The sequence below is a fragment of the Epinephelus lanceolatus genome, chromosome 14 (assembly GCF_041903045.1).
Source record: "Epinephelus lanceolatus isolate andai-2023 chromosome 14, ASM4190304v1, whole genome shotgun sequence".
NCBI classification, from domain to species: domain Eukaryota; kingdom Metazoa; phylum Chordata; class Actinopteri; order Perciformes; family Serranidae; genus Epinephelus; species Epinephelus lanceolatus.
In genome coordinates this window covers 38,859,600-38,874,482 of record NC_135747.1, presented here as the reverse complement: position 1 = coordinate 38,874,482, position 14,883 = coordinate 38,859,600, and the positions used below count along the sequence as shown (strand labels likewise).

Below are 14,883 nucleotides of genomic sequence, written 5' to 3'. Positions count from 1 at the left end.
GTTGTCTGTTGCTGTCGCCGGCACAGAAGCCTTAAAAGTTAAAAAAAAAAAAACACACACACACACACACATGTCCATATAAACAAAGTTTAACACCTGTGGGTTCAGGCCTCCAGAGTTTAATGAAGTTGTTGACATGACACCAGCTCTTGGTGGAAGAGTTAATGAGTTCCATTGAGGGTGATGAAATGTCATAAAATATTTACTGTAACTCAAACAGTTCACTTCCTGAATGAAGATGAACACACATTAAGTGCAGCTGAAGGTCAGGTATCTGTAAATGAATGAAACCATCAAATACATGATCTATGTTAACCTTCACAGACTTTTCTCAGTTTATTCATTTATGCTGTGATCCAGTCTGCCTGTGTGGGTTGAAGTTGTGACATTCTTCATGGATGGTGAATTAAATCTGACGTATATAACTCTTTATGGGTATGTTGAAATGGGCAACTACAGGTATTTAATTTTTATAAATATGTTTATCGTATATGTTCTATCAGTCTCTTTTAACATCATCATTGTGTACCTTATTTGGATACATCAGAATCTCCATGAGCCTATGTACATTTTCATTGCAGCATTGTTACTGAACTCTGTTGTTACCAACACTACTGTGTACCCAAAGTTATTGATTGACATTTTATCTGAAAAACAGGTCATAACATATTCGGCCTGTCTCTTACAATGTTTTATATTTTATTCTGTTAGTGCTTCAGATTTCTTACTGTTGGCGGCCATGGCCTATGACAGGTATGTGTCTATATGTAAACCTCTGCAATATACAACTATCATGACAAAAAACGTGGTGAGTGTTATCCTAGGTTATGCTTGGGTGATGCCTCCTTGTCAGGTTGCAGTCTCAACAATACTGAGTGCTCAAATGAAACTCTGTAATTTTACTTTAAAAGCAATTTTCTGCAATAATTCATATTACAGTCTCTACTGTGGGACATCGACAGTACGATCCATAGTTGATATGTCTAATCTGTTTAATCTGGCAGTTTTACCTATACTCTTCATACTTTTTACATACACCAGAATACTGATAATATCCTATCGAAGTGGTAGAAATGTCAGGAAAAAAGCTGCACAGACTTGTTCACCCCACCTGATAATTCTAATCAGCTTTTCCTCCCTGTGTCTATATGATGTCATTATAATTGAACTGGATAAGGGATCTTATTTGCAGTTCATAATGACTTTACAAGCGTTTTTGTATTATCCTCTCTTCAATCCAGTTGTATATGGACTCAAAGTGAAAGAAATATTTAAACATCTAAAGAAGTTGATCTGTCTGGCCAAAATGATTTGATGTATTAATGCTGATTACTTCTCCATTATCAAGTCAACACACCTGGAATTTAGAATTTAGATTAACTTTACTGTCATGACTTTAGTTAGCAAACTTGAACCCTGTTTACAAGTAATTACATTCACATTCACATCATCGGCTCAGGGTGTATTGATCACATTTAATATTCAAATTCATCAATATATACTGTATTAATGCAGATGGCTTATGTGCTTACACAACACTGAAAGTGTGTACATGCATGGTTCCAGAAATGTTTCTCATTTAATTGCATTTTACAGACTTTAATTTTCATGAGATGTTTACTCCAAAGAACCTTTTATGTGTGTGTGTGTGTGTGTGTGTGTGTGTGTGTGTGTGTGTGTGTGTGTGTGTGTGTAAAATTTTCTGTTCCCAGCGGTTTTTTGTCTTCCATTTCGGCACATGCTGACTGAGTAGAAAATGGGTTTTTTTCACATTACCATGTGACTTGTGAACATGTGTGTTTGAACAAACAAGGGAAGAAAAAATGTGTATGTATGTGCGTGTGGTGAGGATATACATGTGCATTGTGGTCGTTGCTCTGGAGGCTTCCTTTGTTTTCATATCAGAAGTCTTTTGATGAGGCTGAAATGGCAGGTCTGTTTGCAACAAAACATTTTTAAATATATGATGACAAATAAAAAACAGAATAAAAATGAGTAAATGATAATGTTGCTTTAATTTCCCTATTATGCACGGGGCTCCCATTGGATTGACTCTCACAAGGTTTCTCCCACTGGTGTGGCCATTTTGCTTATGAAGTTGAATGTCATGGATAGACAGAAAGGTCTATTAACTACAGAGGCCAATGTGGGCAATCCACACAGCAAGCAGGTTCAAATCACACCAAATAATCAGCAATGATAAGAAATAAGAGCACAGGTATGAATAAACACAAGTCCACTCATAGAGAATGAATAATACTAGAATGAAAGTAATGAGCAGCATATTTCTTCACTACCAGAGAGTTCACAACTGTAGCTGGCCCGAGTCAGATTCATTAAAACCTCAGAGCACCACGAGTCAAAACTAGAAATACCGCCTTGCAGTTGTTTGTTTCTGCAAAAGTGAAGTCACAGTTAACATCCATGTCTGTCTAGGTTCATACAAAGCCATAACAAAACACAATGCCTAAAACATGGATAATTCACAAACAGAGGATCTATACAAACATCACAGTTTCAGTTGGGCAACACACACTGCAAGCACATCAAACCAAATAATCAGCAACAATAACAAAAAAGAACACAGGTATGAATAAACACAATTCCATTAAGAGAATTTATTTATGTTTAGCACAATGTCCACTCAGACTCAAAAGTGAATTGATTAGATTTTGGTGGCCAAAGGTCAAGGTCACTGTGACTTTGTGTCTGTCTGATATCTCAAAAGGACCTTTGAGTAATTTTCTCCAAATTGGCACAAACGTCCACATGGACTCAAGAAAGATCTAATTAGATTTTGTTGGTCAAAGGTTAGGACCGCTGTGACCTCACAAAACATGTGTTTTGACATAACTCAAGAATGTACACTCTAATTATGACAAAACGTTATACAAATGTCTAATAGGGTAAATTGATAGTGATGATATTTCATATCCAAAAGGTCAAGGGTGAATTTCACTGTGACATCATAATGTTCTGCAAAAACACTTTTCTGGTCATAATTCAATGTCATATTTCAGGAACAGAAGGGGAGACATTTGGTTATATACTTAATCAGTGTCTAATCTTGAAACTGTGCTGATTGTATAAATCTGTGCTGCCGGGGGGGAGATGTGTACAGAGCATCCACGTTTTAGAATTTGCAGCCTCTTCGCAGCAACATCCATATTTGAAGCACTGTCAACTTTCATGGCTGCATATGAGTATGGACAGACATGGATGTAAAATGTAACTGCAACTTGACTAGTTTCTGCAGACATACAAGAGGTGGCAATTGTTGTTTTTTATGCCTCCATGAACATTTTTACTCCATTGTAATTAGAGATATTGTAGGCTTGCTGCAAGGCCCTAATCAGTAGGTGTGTCTCAATCCAGCTCTTTTTATGCGCATTTTAATTTGAGCATAACAGCACCTGGTTGGAAATGCCAATAGCTCTAAAGAGTATTGAAATATCACAGACATAGTAAAGCATAGTGAAGGTGAACTGGGAACGTCTGGCTGAGGCCCCTGTCGGCAAGGTCTTTAACCCTATGGGCCCTAGGCCTTTTTCGGGTATTTTTACTGCCTTTACTTTTAAGCTCATATCACAGTCACTATAAAGGCTACATACAAATGCTATATCTTGTTTTTTTCAGGACAATCTGGGCTAACCAGATTTGCCATCATTCCATGTCCTTCTATGCGCCTGTATTTTACATTAATTTTTATATCAATGAAAAAAACAAATCAGTGTGCCTAAATTCTTGCATTTTTATATGTATCTCACCATAGCAAGTTGGAAGTTGACATATTCTGCCATATATGAAGAGGGGAGACTCTCTGGAATCTGGCAATATAAGAACCATGATGGTGGGGCATTCTGTCACTTCACAGCTGTCCAAAACATGTGGTTTGTGCCAGGCGGACATAATTGCCAGTATTTTTTCATTATTGCAAGAAATTCCATTGACTCATTCACAAGTCAAAAATGTGTTTTATCAGAAAGAAACATGCAATATTTACATCTTAGATAACAGAAAAATAGTCAAACAAGTGCAATAATGTCCTCCAAGACAATATTTGTTTTTCAGTTTCAGTTATTTATTGGGGGGGGACATTTTGGGCATTGGTGGGGGGGCACGTGTCCCCCTCAATGTATATGGTGACTATGGCCCTGTCAACATGCATAATTAGGCCTCAGTTGTCTGGGTGCGCAAAGGTGAAGTGGCTGTTCTTGTCATACAAAGTTTGATGGAGTGTCAACTGGACAATATGGAGATATTTGCATCTTGAAAGCTGGACTACAAATGTGGATAGACAGGGAGAAACACACGCAAGCCTAAGACGTGGTAAGATACGATTTTCCTCACTATATGAAGTGACTGATAACAAGATGAATTTTAAAGAAATTTGTCAGGTTTTTATTTTGTAGACACTTGATCTGTATTTATAGCGTGATGGGATGACAGCACAATGATGTGTGTGGTATCACTGGAAAGCTCTACTCCTGCACTTTCATGTGACGTGTGGCATTTCTGTGTGACCCTGCATTTGCGAGTAATCTATCCAAGAGTAATGTGTGTGCAAAGCTGTATGAAAGCTCTGTTATACATAATTTTAGTGTAAATTTATCATTTTTTTTCGCTGTGAAAACATTGGACTACCGACAAGTGCTTGGTCTTGTCGGATAGCTACGATTCCGCTGTTTCACATGATATGCGTGGCTTCTCGCTGTGACGAACGGTTGCGGAGAAAATGCATAGAGAAGAACAGGTGTGAATTTGGACGCACTATGAGTTGTTCGGGCCCATAGGGTTAACTCCAACCTCGAGAAGAGTTTTTTGTGCATCCCAGGGGAAGTTGGGGGCATGGAATGCAAGTGGGCCATGTTGAAAGACTCCACTGCTGAGCCAGTTGCTAAAAGTTGTGGTTAGAGGGCCATTGGTGCCTTTTATGGCAGTAACCTAAGAACCCACTGGTGAACACCAGCTGTGAAAGGTTGGCTGTCCGTCTGCAGAAGGAGGCCTTTCAGGCTTGGTTGGCTCAGAGGTCTCCTGAAACAGCAGACAGATACCATTTGGCCAGTAGGATTGCAGCTGCAATGGTCAGCAAAGCAAAAACCCAGGTGTGGGAGGAGTTCGGGAAGGCTATGGAGAATGACTTTCAATTGGCCTCAAGGAAGTCCTGGCAAACCTTTGGACACCTCAGGAAGGGAGAGCAGGGCATGTCTCAGGCTGTGTTCAGCAGGGGAGGAGGACGTCTGACCCAGACTGGGGATGTTGTCAAATGGTTGAAAAAAAAACGTTGAGGAGCTTCTGAACCTGGCCAACATATCCTCAGTGGAGGGCGCAAAGTCCAAAGAGCCGGGGGAACCCTTGCCCATATCCCTGGCAGAGGTTGCTGAGGTAGACAAAAGCTCCCCAGCACAAAGGTGCCAGGTGTTGATGAGATTTGCCCTGAGATGCTTAATGCTTTGAACATTGTTGGGCTGTCTTTGCAGAAATGAGTTGTCAATGTTGTGTGGAGGTTGAGGATGTTGCCTGTAGAGTTGTTGACCGGGCCAGTGGTTCTCATTTAAAAAAACATAAAAACAGAGACTGGCAAGTGTGCACCAACTAGAGGGGTATCACACATCTCAGCCTCCCTGTAAAAAAAAACAAAAAACTCCAGGGTGCTGGAAGGGAGGCTCTGATCGATTGATGAACCTTGAATTCAGGAGGAGCAAAGTGGATTCAGCCCTGGCCATGGATCAGTGGACCAGTGGACCAGCTCTTTACCCTTACAGGGCTGCTGGAGGGGTCCTAGGAGTTTGCCCATCCAGTCTACATGTGTTTTCTACACTAGGAGAAGGCTTACAACCTTTTCTCATTGGGAGTCATGTGGGGGGTAATACGTGAATACAGGGTACTTGGGTCATTACTATCTGGTCCTTGTGTAAGGAAAGTGCAAACTGTGGAACTTTAGGGAACTCATAATTGCATCCTTGCTCTTTGTAGATATTAAGTTCAGTTGGCTTCATCACACCATGACCTCCAGCATGCACTGGGGTAGTTTGGTAGCCTAGTGTGAAGCTGTTTGGATGAATGTAGTGTGAGATGGACAGGCAGCTTGGCAGTGTCTGCAGTGAAGTGAGCGCCAGGCCCGACTGTTGTGGGGAAAAGGGAGCTGAGCCAGAAGGCAAAGCTTTTGGTTTAAAGGTCCATCTACATCCCAGCCCTCACCTATGGTCATGAGCTTTGGGTAGAATGAGATCATGGATACAGGTGGCCAAAATTAGGTTCCTACGTAGGGTGGTTCTTAGCGCAGAGAGGGGCTAATTTAGGTGATTCAGGCATCTGATCAGGATCCTCCTTGATTTCTCACACTCAAGGTTTTCTGGGCATGTCCAACTCATAGGAGGCTATGGGATAGACCCAGAACCTCTGCTGTAGTAATGAAATATGCTGCCCATTACTTTATTTTCTGGTATTATTTATCCTCTATTAATGCATTCTTGAGATATCACATTCACAAGAATGGGAGGAATGCACTGCAAGATGAAATACCCCAAAACATAACACCGCAGTTGTCTGTTGCTGTCGCCAGCACAGAGGCATTAAAAGTTAAAAACAAAACAAACACACACACACACACACACATGTCCATATAAACAAAGTTTAACACCTGTGGGTTCAGGCCTCCAGAGTTTAATGTTGTTTAAGTTGTTGACATGACACCAGCTCTTGGTGGAAGAGTTAATGAGTTCCATGGAGGGTGATGAAATGTCATAAAATATTTAGTCTAACTCCAACAGTACACTTCCTGAATGAAGATGAACACACATTAAGTGCAGCTGAAGGTCAGGTATCTGTAAATGAATGAAACCATCAAATACATGATCTATGTTAACCTTCACAGACTTTCCTCGGTTGATTCATTTATGCTGTGATACAGTCTGCCTGTGTGGGTTGAAGTTGTGACATTCTTCATGGATGGTGAATTAAATCTGACTTATATAACTCTTTATGGGTATGTTGAAATGGGCAACTACAGGTATTTAATTTTTATAAATATGTTTATCGTATATGTTCTGTCAGTCTCTTTTAACATCATCATTTTGTACCTTATTTGGATACATCAGAATCTCCATGAGCCTATGTACATTTTCATTGCAGCATTGTTACTGAACTCTGTTGTTACCAGCACTACTGTGTACCCAAAGTTATTAATTGACATTTTATCTGAAAAACAGGTCATAACATTTTCAGCCTGTGTTTTACAATGTTTTATATATTATTCTGTTAGTGCTTCAGATTTCTTACTGTTGGCGGCCATGGCCTATGACAGGTATGTGTCTATATGTAAACCTCTGCAATATACAACTATCATGACAAAAAACATGGTGAGTATTATCCTGGGTGTAGCTTGGGTTCTGCCTGCTTGTCAGATTGCAGTCTCAATGATAATGAGTGCTAATAAGAAACTCTGTAATTTCACTTTAAAAGCAATTTTTTGTAACAATTCATATTACAATCTCTTCTGTGTGGCAACACTAGCACAATCTATTGTTGATATGGTTACTCTGTTTAGTGTGGCAGTTTTACCTATACTCTTCATACTTTTTACATACACCAGAATACTGATAATATCCTATCGAAGTGGTAGAAATGTCAGGAAAAAAGCTGCACAGACTTGTTCACCCCACCTGATAATTCTAATCAGCTTTTCCTCCCTGTGTCTATATGATGTCCTTATAATTCGACTGGATGCGGAATCTTATTTACATTTCATAATGACTTTACAAGCGTTTTTGTATTATCCTCTCTTCAATCCAGTTGTATATGGACTCAAAGTGAAAGAAATATATAAACATCTGAAGAAGTTGATCTGTCCGGCCAAAATGATTTGATGTATTAACACTGATTACTTCTCCATTATCAAGTTAATACACCTGGAATTTAGACTTTGCTAATTAAAATTATGACGGTAAAATGAAACATGAACTTGAAGCCTGTTTACAAATAATTACATTCATATTCATATCATTGGCTCTGGGTGTACTGATCAAGTTAAATGTTGAAATTCATCACTACATACTGTATTAATGCAGATGGCTTATGTGTTAAGACAGCATTGAAAGTGTGTACATGCATGGTTCCAGAAATGTTTCTTATATTACTGCACTTTACAGACTGTAATTTTTATGAGATGTTAACCAGAGAGCTGTGTTTAAACAAATGGGGAAAGAAAGCCTGTGTGTGTGTGTGTGTGTGTGTGTGTGTGCATGTGGTGAGGATATACATGTGTATTTTGGTCGTTACTCTGGTATTTTCTTTGTTTTCATATCAGAAGCCTTTTGATGAGGCTGAAATGGCAGGTCTGTTGGCAACAAAACATTTTTTAAATGTATGATGACAAATACAAAACAAAATAAACTTAAACTAAATGATAATGTGCTGTTGTTATTTTCTTATTATGCATCGGGCTCTCATTGAATTGACTCTTCCAAGGTTTCTCCCATTGATGTGGCCATTTTTTATTATGTTTAATGTAACAAATAGAGAGATAGAATGGTGTATCAAATAGAGTCCAGTGTGGGCTATCCACACTGCAAGCAAACCAAGGTATGAATAAACACAATTCCATTCATAGAGAATAAATAATACTAGAAAAAAAAGTAATGAGCACCATATTTTTTTACTACCAGAGAGGTTTTGGGTCTATCCTGCAGGCTCATACTAGTGGGATGTGCCTGGAAAACCTCTCATGGTAAGCACCCAAGAGGATCGTGATCAGATGCCTGAACTACCTCAACTAGCCCCTTTTGGCACTAAGAAGCAGCGGCTCTACTCCAAGCCCCCCTTGGATGTCTGAGCTCCTCACTCCATCTCTAAGGCTGAATCCAGCCACCATGGAGAGGAAACTAATTTCGGTCGCTTGTATCCGCAATATCATTCTTTCCGTCACTACCCCAAGCTTATGACCATAGGTGAGGGTTGGGACTTAGATGGACGAGCAAATCAAAAGCTTTTTTGAAACAGCGGAACCGCAGCTTTCCGACAAGACCAAGCACTTGTCGGTAGTCTAATGTTTTCACAAGGAAAAACAATGATAGATTTACACTAAAATTATGTATAACAAAGCTTTCATACAACTTTGCGCACAAATTACTCTTGGATGGATTACTCGCGAATGCAGGGTCGCACAGAAATGCCAAACACATCATTGTGCTGTCATCCCATCACGCTATAAATACAGATCAATTGTCTACAAAATAAAAACCTGACAAATTTCTTTACAATCCATTATACAGATCATGTTATCAGTCACTTCATATAGTGAGGAGTAATATTATTATTATTTTTTATCTTAGATGTAAATATTGCATGTTTATTTCAAATAAAACTCAATTTTGACTTGTGAATGAGTCAAGATTTTTTTAATTGATATAAAAATTAATATAAAATAGGCACATAGAAGGACATATAATGATGGCAAATCTGGTTAGCACAGATTGTTGAAAAAAACAAGATATAGCATGCATATGTAACCTTTATAATAACTGTGATATGAGCTTAAAAGTAAAGGCAGTAAAAATACCCCAAAAAGGCCTCGGGCCCAAAGGGTTAAACTTTTCACTTGGGGCAGTAAATTTCTCCCAACACAGAGGGACCAATCCAAGATGGTACAGCAGAGAACCTTGGCTGCAGAACTGGAGGTGCAGATTTTCATCCCGACTGTTTCACACTCGGCTGCAAACTGCCCCAGTGCATGCTGGAGGTCCCGGTGGGATGAAGCCAACAGAACTTAATCATCTACAAAGAGCAAGGATGAAATTCTGTGTTCCCTAAACTGGACCCCTTTCTCCCCATCGGCTTCATCTTGAGATCCTGTTCACAAATATCACAAATAGAATCTGTGGCAAGGGACAACCCTGGCAGAGGCCAACACCCACTGTAAACGTCTTTGACTTTTTGCTGCAGTTGTGAACAATGCAATGACCCCGGTACCCTGTATTCATGTAGTAACCCCGACAAAACATGGTTGTAAGCCTTTTCTTAGTCCACAAAAAACATGTAGACTAGATGGGCAAACTCCTACAGCCCCTCCAGCAGCCCTACAAGGACCTCACGCAACCCAGAAAAGGTGTGTCCAGTTCATTAAGCATCTCAGGGTGAATCTCATCAACACTTGGTGCCTTCCCGCTGGGGAACTTTTTGTCTATTTCAGGAACCTCTGCCAGGGATATGGGCAAGGGTTCCCCTGACTCTTCAGACTTTGCCCTCTCCCTTTAGGATGTGAAGGCCGGGTTCAGGAGTTTCTCAAAGTGTTCTTTTCACAACTTGATGATATCCCCAGTCCGAGTCAGAAGTTCTTCTCTTCTGCTGAACACAGCCTGAGAAAAGCCCTGCTCTCCCTTCCTGAGGCGTCCAAAGGTTTACCAGAACTTCCTTGAGGCCAACTGAAAGTCATTCTCCAAACATCCCCGAACTCCTCCCACATCTGGGTTTTTGCTTTGGGGACCATTGTGGCTGCAGTCCTACTGGCCAAATGGTACTTGTCTGCTGCCTCAGGAGACCCCGAGCCAACCAAGCCTGAAAGGCCTCCTTCTTCAGACTGACAGCCTCCTTCATAGCTGGTGTCCACCAGCAGGTTCTAATGTTGCTGCCATGAAAGGCACCAGCAGCCTTCCAACCACAACTTTTAGCAGCTGCCTCAGCAATAGAGTCTTTCTACATGGCCCACTTGGATTCCATGTCCCCAGCTACATTATATCTACTATATCTAGTTGTTACCACTCCACCTCCTTCACCATCAGAGGGGTGATGTTCCATATCCCCAAGAGGCAATCTGCGATGCCAGGGTCAGTATGCCTTGGTCACTGCCCCTGCCTTCTGTCTGGCATACAATGCATGTCCTGAAACCTATCTCTGCAGGTGGTGTGCCCAAGGCCCAGCCACTGTCAGGGTGTTCTTGAATCACGCTTAGTATGAGCCCTCCCCTTAGACCACTTTGCCCTGGGAGACCCTACCAGAAGGTATATGCCCTTGACAACACAGCTCCTAGGATCCTGGGGAAACGCAAACCCCTACATTTCGATCTCAATGTCTGCAAAACTAAAGGTAAGTGTGACTACAAGAAGCAACAGGAAGAAGGACACACCCCCATCTCCACCAATGGGACTGCAGTTGAGAGAGTCAGCAGCTTCGGGGGCCTCAGGGTTCACACCAGTGAGTATCTGACCTGAACTTAACAAAGAGACACCATCACCAAGACGGAGAGAAAACAGCTCCTCTTCCTCTGAAGGCTGAGGAGGTTCAACATAAGCCTACAGACTACTCTGTAACTTCTATAGGTGCACCTCTGGGAGTATCCTTACCAGCTGCATCACTGCTTGGTATGGCAGTCTCATATCCCTCAAACGTTAACCTTTACAAAGGGTGGTGAAAACTACCCAGCACATCATCCGGACAGAGCTGCCATCCATGGAGGACCTCTTCAACCAGCGATGCAGAAAGAAGACCAACAGGAGTAGTAGGGACCCAAATCTAGCCAGCAACTACATGTGGGATGTGCCTGGAAAACCTCTAACGGTAGGCACCCATGAGGATTGTGATCAGATGCCTGAACTACCTCAACTAGCCCCTTTTGGCACTAAGAAGCAGCGGCTCTACTCCGAGCTACTCTGTCTGAGCTCCTCACCCTATCTCTAAGCCTGAGTTCAGCCACCACACAGAGGAAACTAATTTCAGCCGCTTGTATCCGCAATCTCATTCTTTCGGTCACTACCCAGAGCTCATGACCATAGGTGAGGGTTGGGACTTTGATGGACCAGCAAATCAAAAGCTTTGCCTTCTGGCTTAGCTCCCTCTTCACCAAAACAGTTGTGTAGGAACAAAAAGAGGCAGCTGAGGCCGCTTGCTGACACGTCACTCCAGAGAAAAGTAAAAAGAAAAGGATGTTGAATTTGTCTTGAAAGTGATCCAGGTTTATTGTAACAAAAGGATAAAAAAAGCAGCAATCAATTATTATAAGGCAAAAATAAAATAACAAACAATAAGTACTTGTATGGCTAAAACAAATGGGAAACGGTGACGGTCAACAAAAAATATATCAGCCTACTATAGGAACGCTTTCCTTTGTCCGACTCCCGCCACCACACAACCCACTAAAAAAAAACAAAAAGCCACACCCATAAGCCCCAACATGATGACGTAACAAAAGCATAATTTCTATAATTTAAACTTATCCATAACTTAAACTTAAAGTTCATTATAAGTAAGCAAAAGCAAATATATATTATTTTGGCTGCTATAAGTTGGGCGCAGCACTCGCATCACTGCAGACACTGCACCAAGCTGCCTGTCCATCTCGTGCTCCATTCTACCCTCACTTGTGAACAAGACCCCAAGAGACTTAAATTTTTCGCTTGAGACAATAACTTTCTCCCAACACAGAGGGACCAATCCAACATGGTACCAGAAAGAAGACCAACAGGAGTAGTAGAACCCAAATTTAGCCAGCAACAACATGTTGACTGCTGCCCTCTGGCAGGAAACACACCATTTAGCGGATTTTCACTGGCTGTTGAGCTGTTGCTTGAACTACAGATTGTACTTCCTCATTATTTTGTATGACCCCTCTCTCTCCCTGTCAAACTCAGACCAAACTCTGATCAAACTAAAATTAGGCAGTGCTGATCAAATATAAAACAAAATTTTGTTTCTGCATTGCCAATTTCTCATGTAAAATGTTTTCAGAAACATATTTATAACACTGTAATATAAGATTGTTTGTTACCAGCTGGCAGCCATATTGTTTGCAGAGAAGCTGGCCAAAACCAACTCTGTTGACTCTCATTTCGTAACCCACACTCAGGAGCACTTACTGGATTTACTGGAGCACTTACTGGATTCTGGTAGTTGCATTCTGCAACTACCAGAATGCACTGCACCACACCAGACCAGTAAGTGCATTCTGCAACTACCAGAATGCACTTACTGGTCTGGTGTGGTGCAGTGCATTCTGGTAGTTGCAGGTTTTCTACTTCTTGAGTAAAAGCGACTGCCAACACCTGTTTTCCCTGGTCATGTAACACCAATTTCAAATGTTCTTTCATATTTCTACTGCAGAGAGAATCCAGTTTTGTGCAAAGACCATTTCTCCAGTGGTAAAATACTTTTTTAAGGATGCACAGAAAAATTAATGAGAACAGACATCCACGTTAACAAAGTTTAACACCTGTGGGTTCAGGCCTCCAGAGTTTGATGTTGACATGACACCAGCTCTTGGTGGAAGAGTTAATGAGTTCCATTGAGGGTGATGAAATGTCGTAAAATATTTAGTCTAACTCAAGCAGTTCACTTCCTGTTCACTGAAGATGAACACACATCAACAGCAGCTGAAGGTCAGGTATCTGTAAATGAATGAAAATGAATGAAACCATCAAATACATGATCTATGTTAACCTTCACAGACTTTTCTCAGTTTATTCATTTATGCTGTGATACAATCTGCCTGTGTGGGTTGAAGTTGTGACATTCTTCATGGACGGTGAATTAAATCTGACTTATATAACTCTTTATGGGTATGCTGAAATGGGCAACTACAAGTATTTACTTTTTCTAAATATGTTTATCGTATATGTTCTATCAGTCTCTTTTAACATCATCATTGTGTACCTTATTTGGATACATCAGAATCTCCATGAGCCTATGTACATTTTCATTGCAGCATTGTTACTGAATTCTGTTGTTACCAGCACTACTGTGTACCCAAAGTTATTAATTGACATTTTATCTGAAAAACAGGTCATAACATATTCGGCCTGTCTCTTACAATGTTTTATATATTATTCTGTTAGTGCTTCAGATTTCTTACTGTTGGCGGCCATGGCCTATGACAGGTATGTGTCTATATGTAAACCTCTGCAATATACAACTATCATGACAAAAAACGTGGTGAGTGTTATCCTAGGTTATGCTTGGGTGGTGCCTCCTTGTCAGGTTGCAGCCTCAACAATACTGAGTGCTCAAATGAAACTCTGTAATTTCACTTTAAAAGCAATTTTCTGCAATAATTCATATTACAGTCTCTACTGTGGGACATCGACAGTACGATCCATAGTTGATATGTCTAATCTGTTTAATCTGGTAGTTTTACCTATACTCTTCATACTTTTTACATACACCAGAATACTGATAATATCCTATCGAAGAGGTAGAAATGTCAGGAAAAAAGCTGCACAGACTTGTTCACCCCACCTGATAATTCTAATCAGCTTTTCCTCCATGTCACTATATGATGTCATTATAATTGAACTGGATAAGGGATCTTATTTACATTTCATAATGACTTTACAAGCGTTTTTGTATTATCCTCTCTTCAATCCAGTTGTATATGGACTCAAAGTGAAAGAAATATTTAAACATCTGAAGAAGTTGATCTGTCCAGCCAAAATGATTTGATGTATTAATGCTGATTACTTCTTCATTATCAAGTCAGCACACCTGGAATTTAGAATTTAGATTAACTTTACTGTCATGACTTTAGTTAGCAAACTTGAACCCTGTTTACAAGTAATTACATTCATATTCACATCATCGGCTCAGGGTGTATTGATCACATTTAATATTCAAATTCATCAATATATACTGTATTAATGCAGATGGCTTATGTGCTTACACAACACTGAAAGTGTGTACATGCATGGTTCCAGAAATGTTTCTCATTTAATTGCACTTTACAGACTTTAATTTTCATGAGATGTTGACTCCAGAGAACTTTTTTTGTGTGTGTGTGTATGTCTTCCATTTCGGCACATGCCGACTGAGTAGAAAATCTTTTTTTCACATTACCATTTGACTTGTGACCATGTGCGTTTGAACAAACAGGGGAAGAAAAAATGTGTATGTATGTTTGTG

General features: G+C 40.3%; 3 protein-coding genes across 3 annotated transcripts; all 3 read left to right on the top strand.

Moving 5' to 3' along the window:
* Positions 1-379: 379 nt before the first annotated feature.
* On the top strand, positions 380-1,315 carry LOC117251549 (olfactory receptor 6N2-like). The gene has a single exon (XM_033617983.2). It carries the CDS (start codon positions 395-397, stop codon positions 1,313-1,315), a length of 921 nt encoding a protein of 306 aa, XP_033473874.2. The 5' UTR covers positions 380-394.
* Positions 1,316-6,932: 5,617 nt separating this feature from the next.
* LOC117251755 (olfactory receptor 6N2-like) lies at positions 6,933-7,868 on the top strand. Its single transcript, XM_033618282.2, has one exon. It carries the CDS (start codon positions 6,948-6,950, stop codon positions 7,866-7,868), a length of 921 nt encoding a protein of 306 aa, XP_033474173.2. The 5' UTR covers positions 6,933-6,947.
* A 5,623-nt stretch (positions 7,869-13,491) lies between these two features.
* On the top strand, positions 13,492-14,427 carry LOC117251741 (olfactory receptor 6N2-like). Its single transcript, XM_033618265.2, has one exon. The coding sequence runs from the start codon at positions 13,507-13,509 to the stop codon at positions 14,425-14,427; it is 921 nt and encodes a 306-aa protein (XP_033474156.2). The 5' UTR covers positions 13,492-13,506.
* The last annotated feature ends 456 nt before the right edge of the window (positions 14,428-14,883 follow it).

Coding starts and splice junctions, on each gene's coding strand:
- LOC117251755 (XM_033618282.2), top strand. CDS start 6,948: ATGGATGGTGAATTAAATCTGACTTATATAACTCTTTATGGGTATGTT.
- LOC117251549 (XM_033617983.2), top strand. CDS start 395: ATGGATGGTGAATTAAATCTGACGTATATAACTCTTTATGGGTATGTT.
- LOC117251741 (XM_033618265.2), top strand. CDS start 13,507: ATGGACGGTGAATTAAATCTGACTTATATAACTCTTTATGGGTATGCT.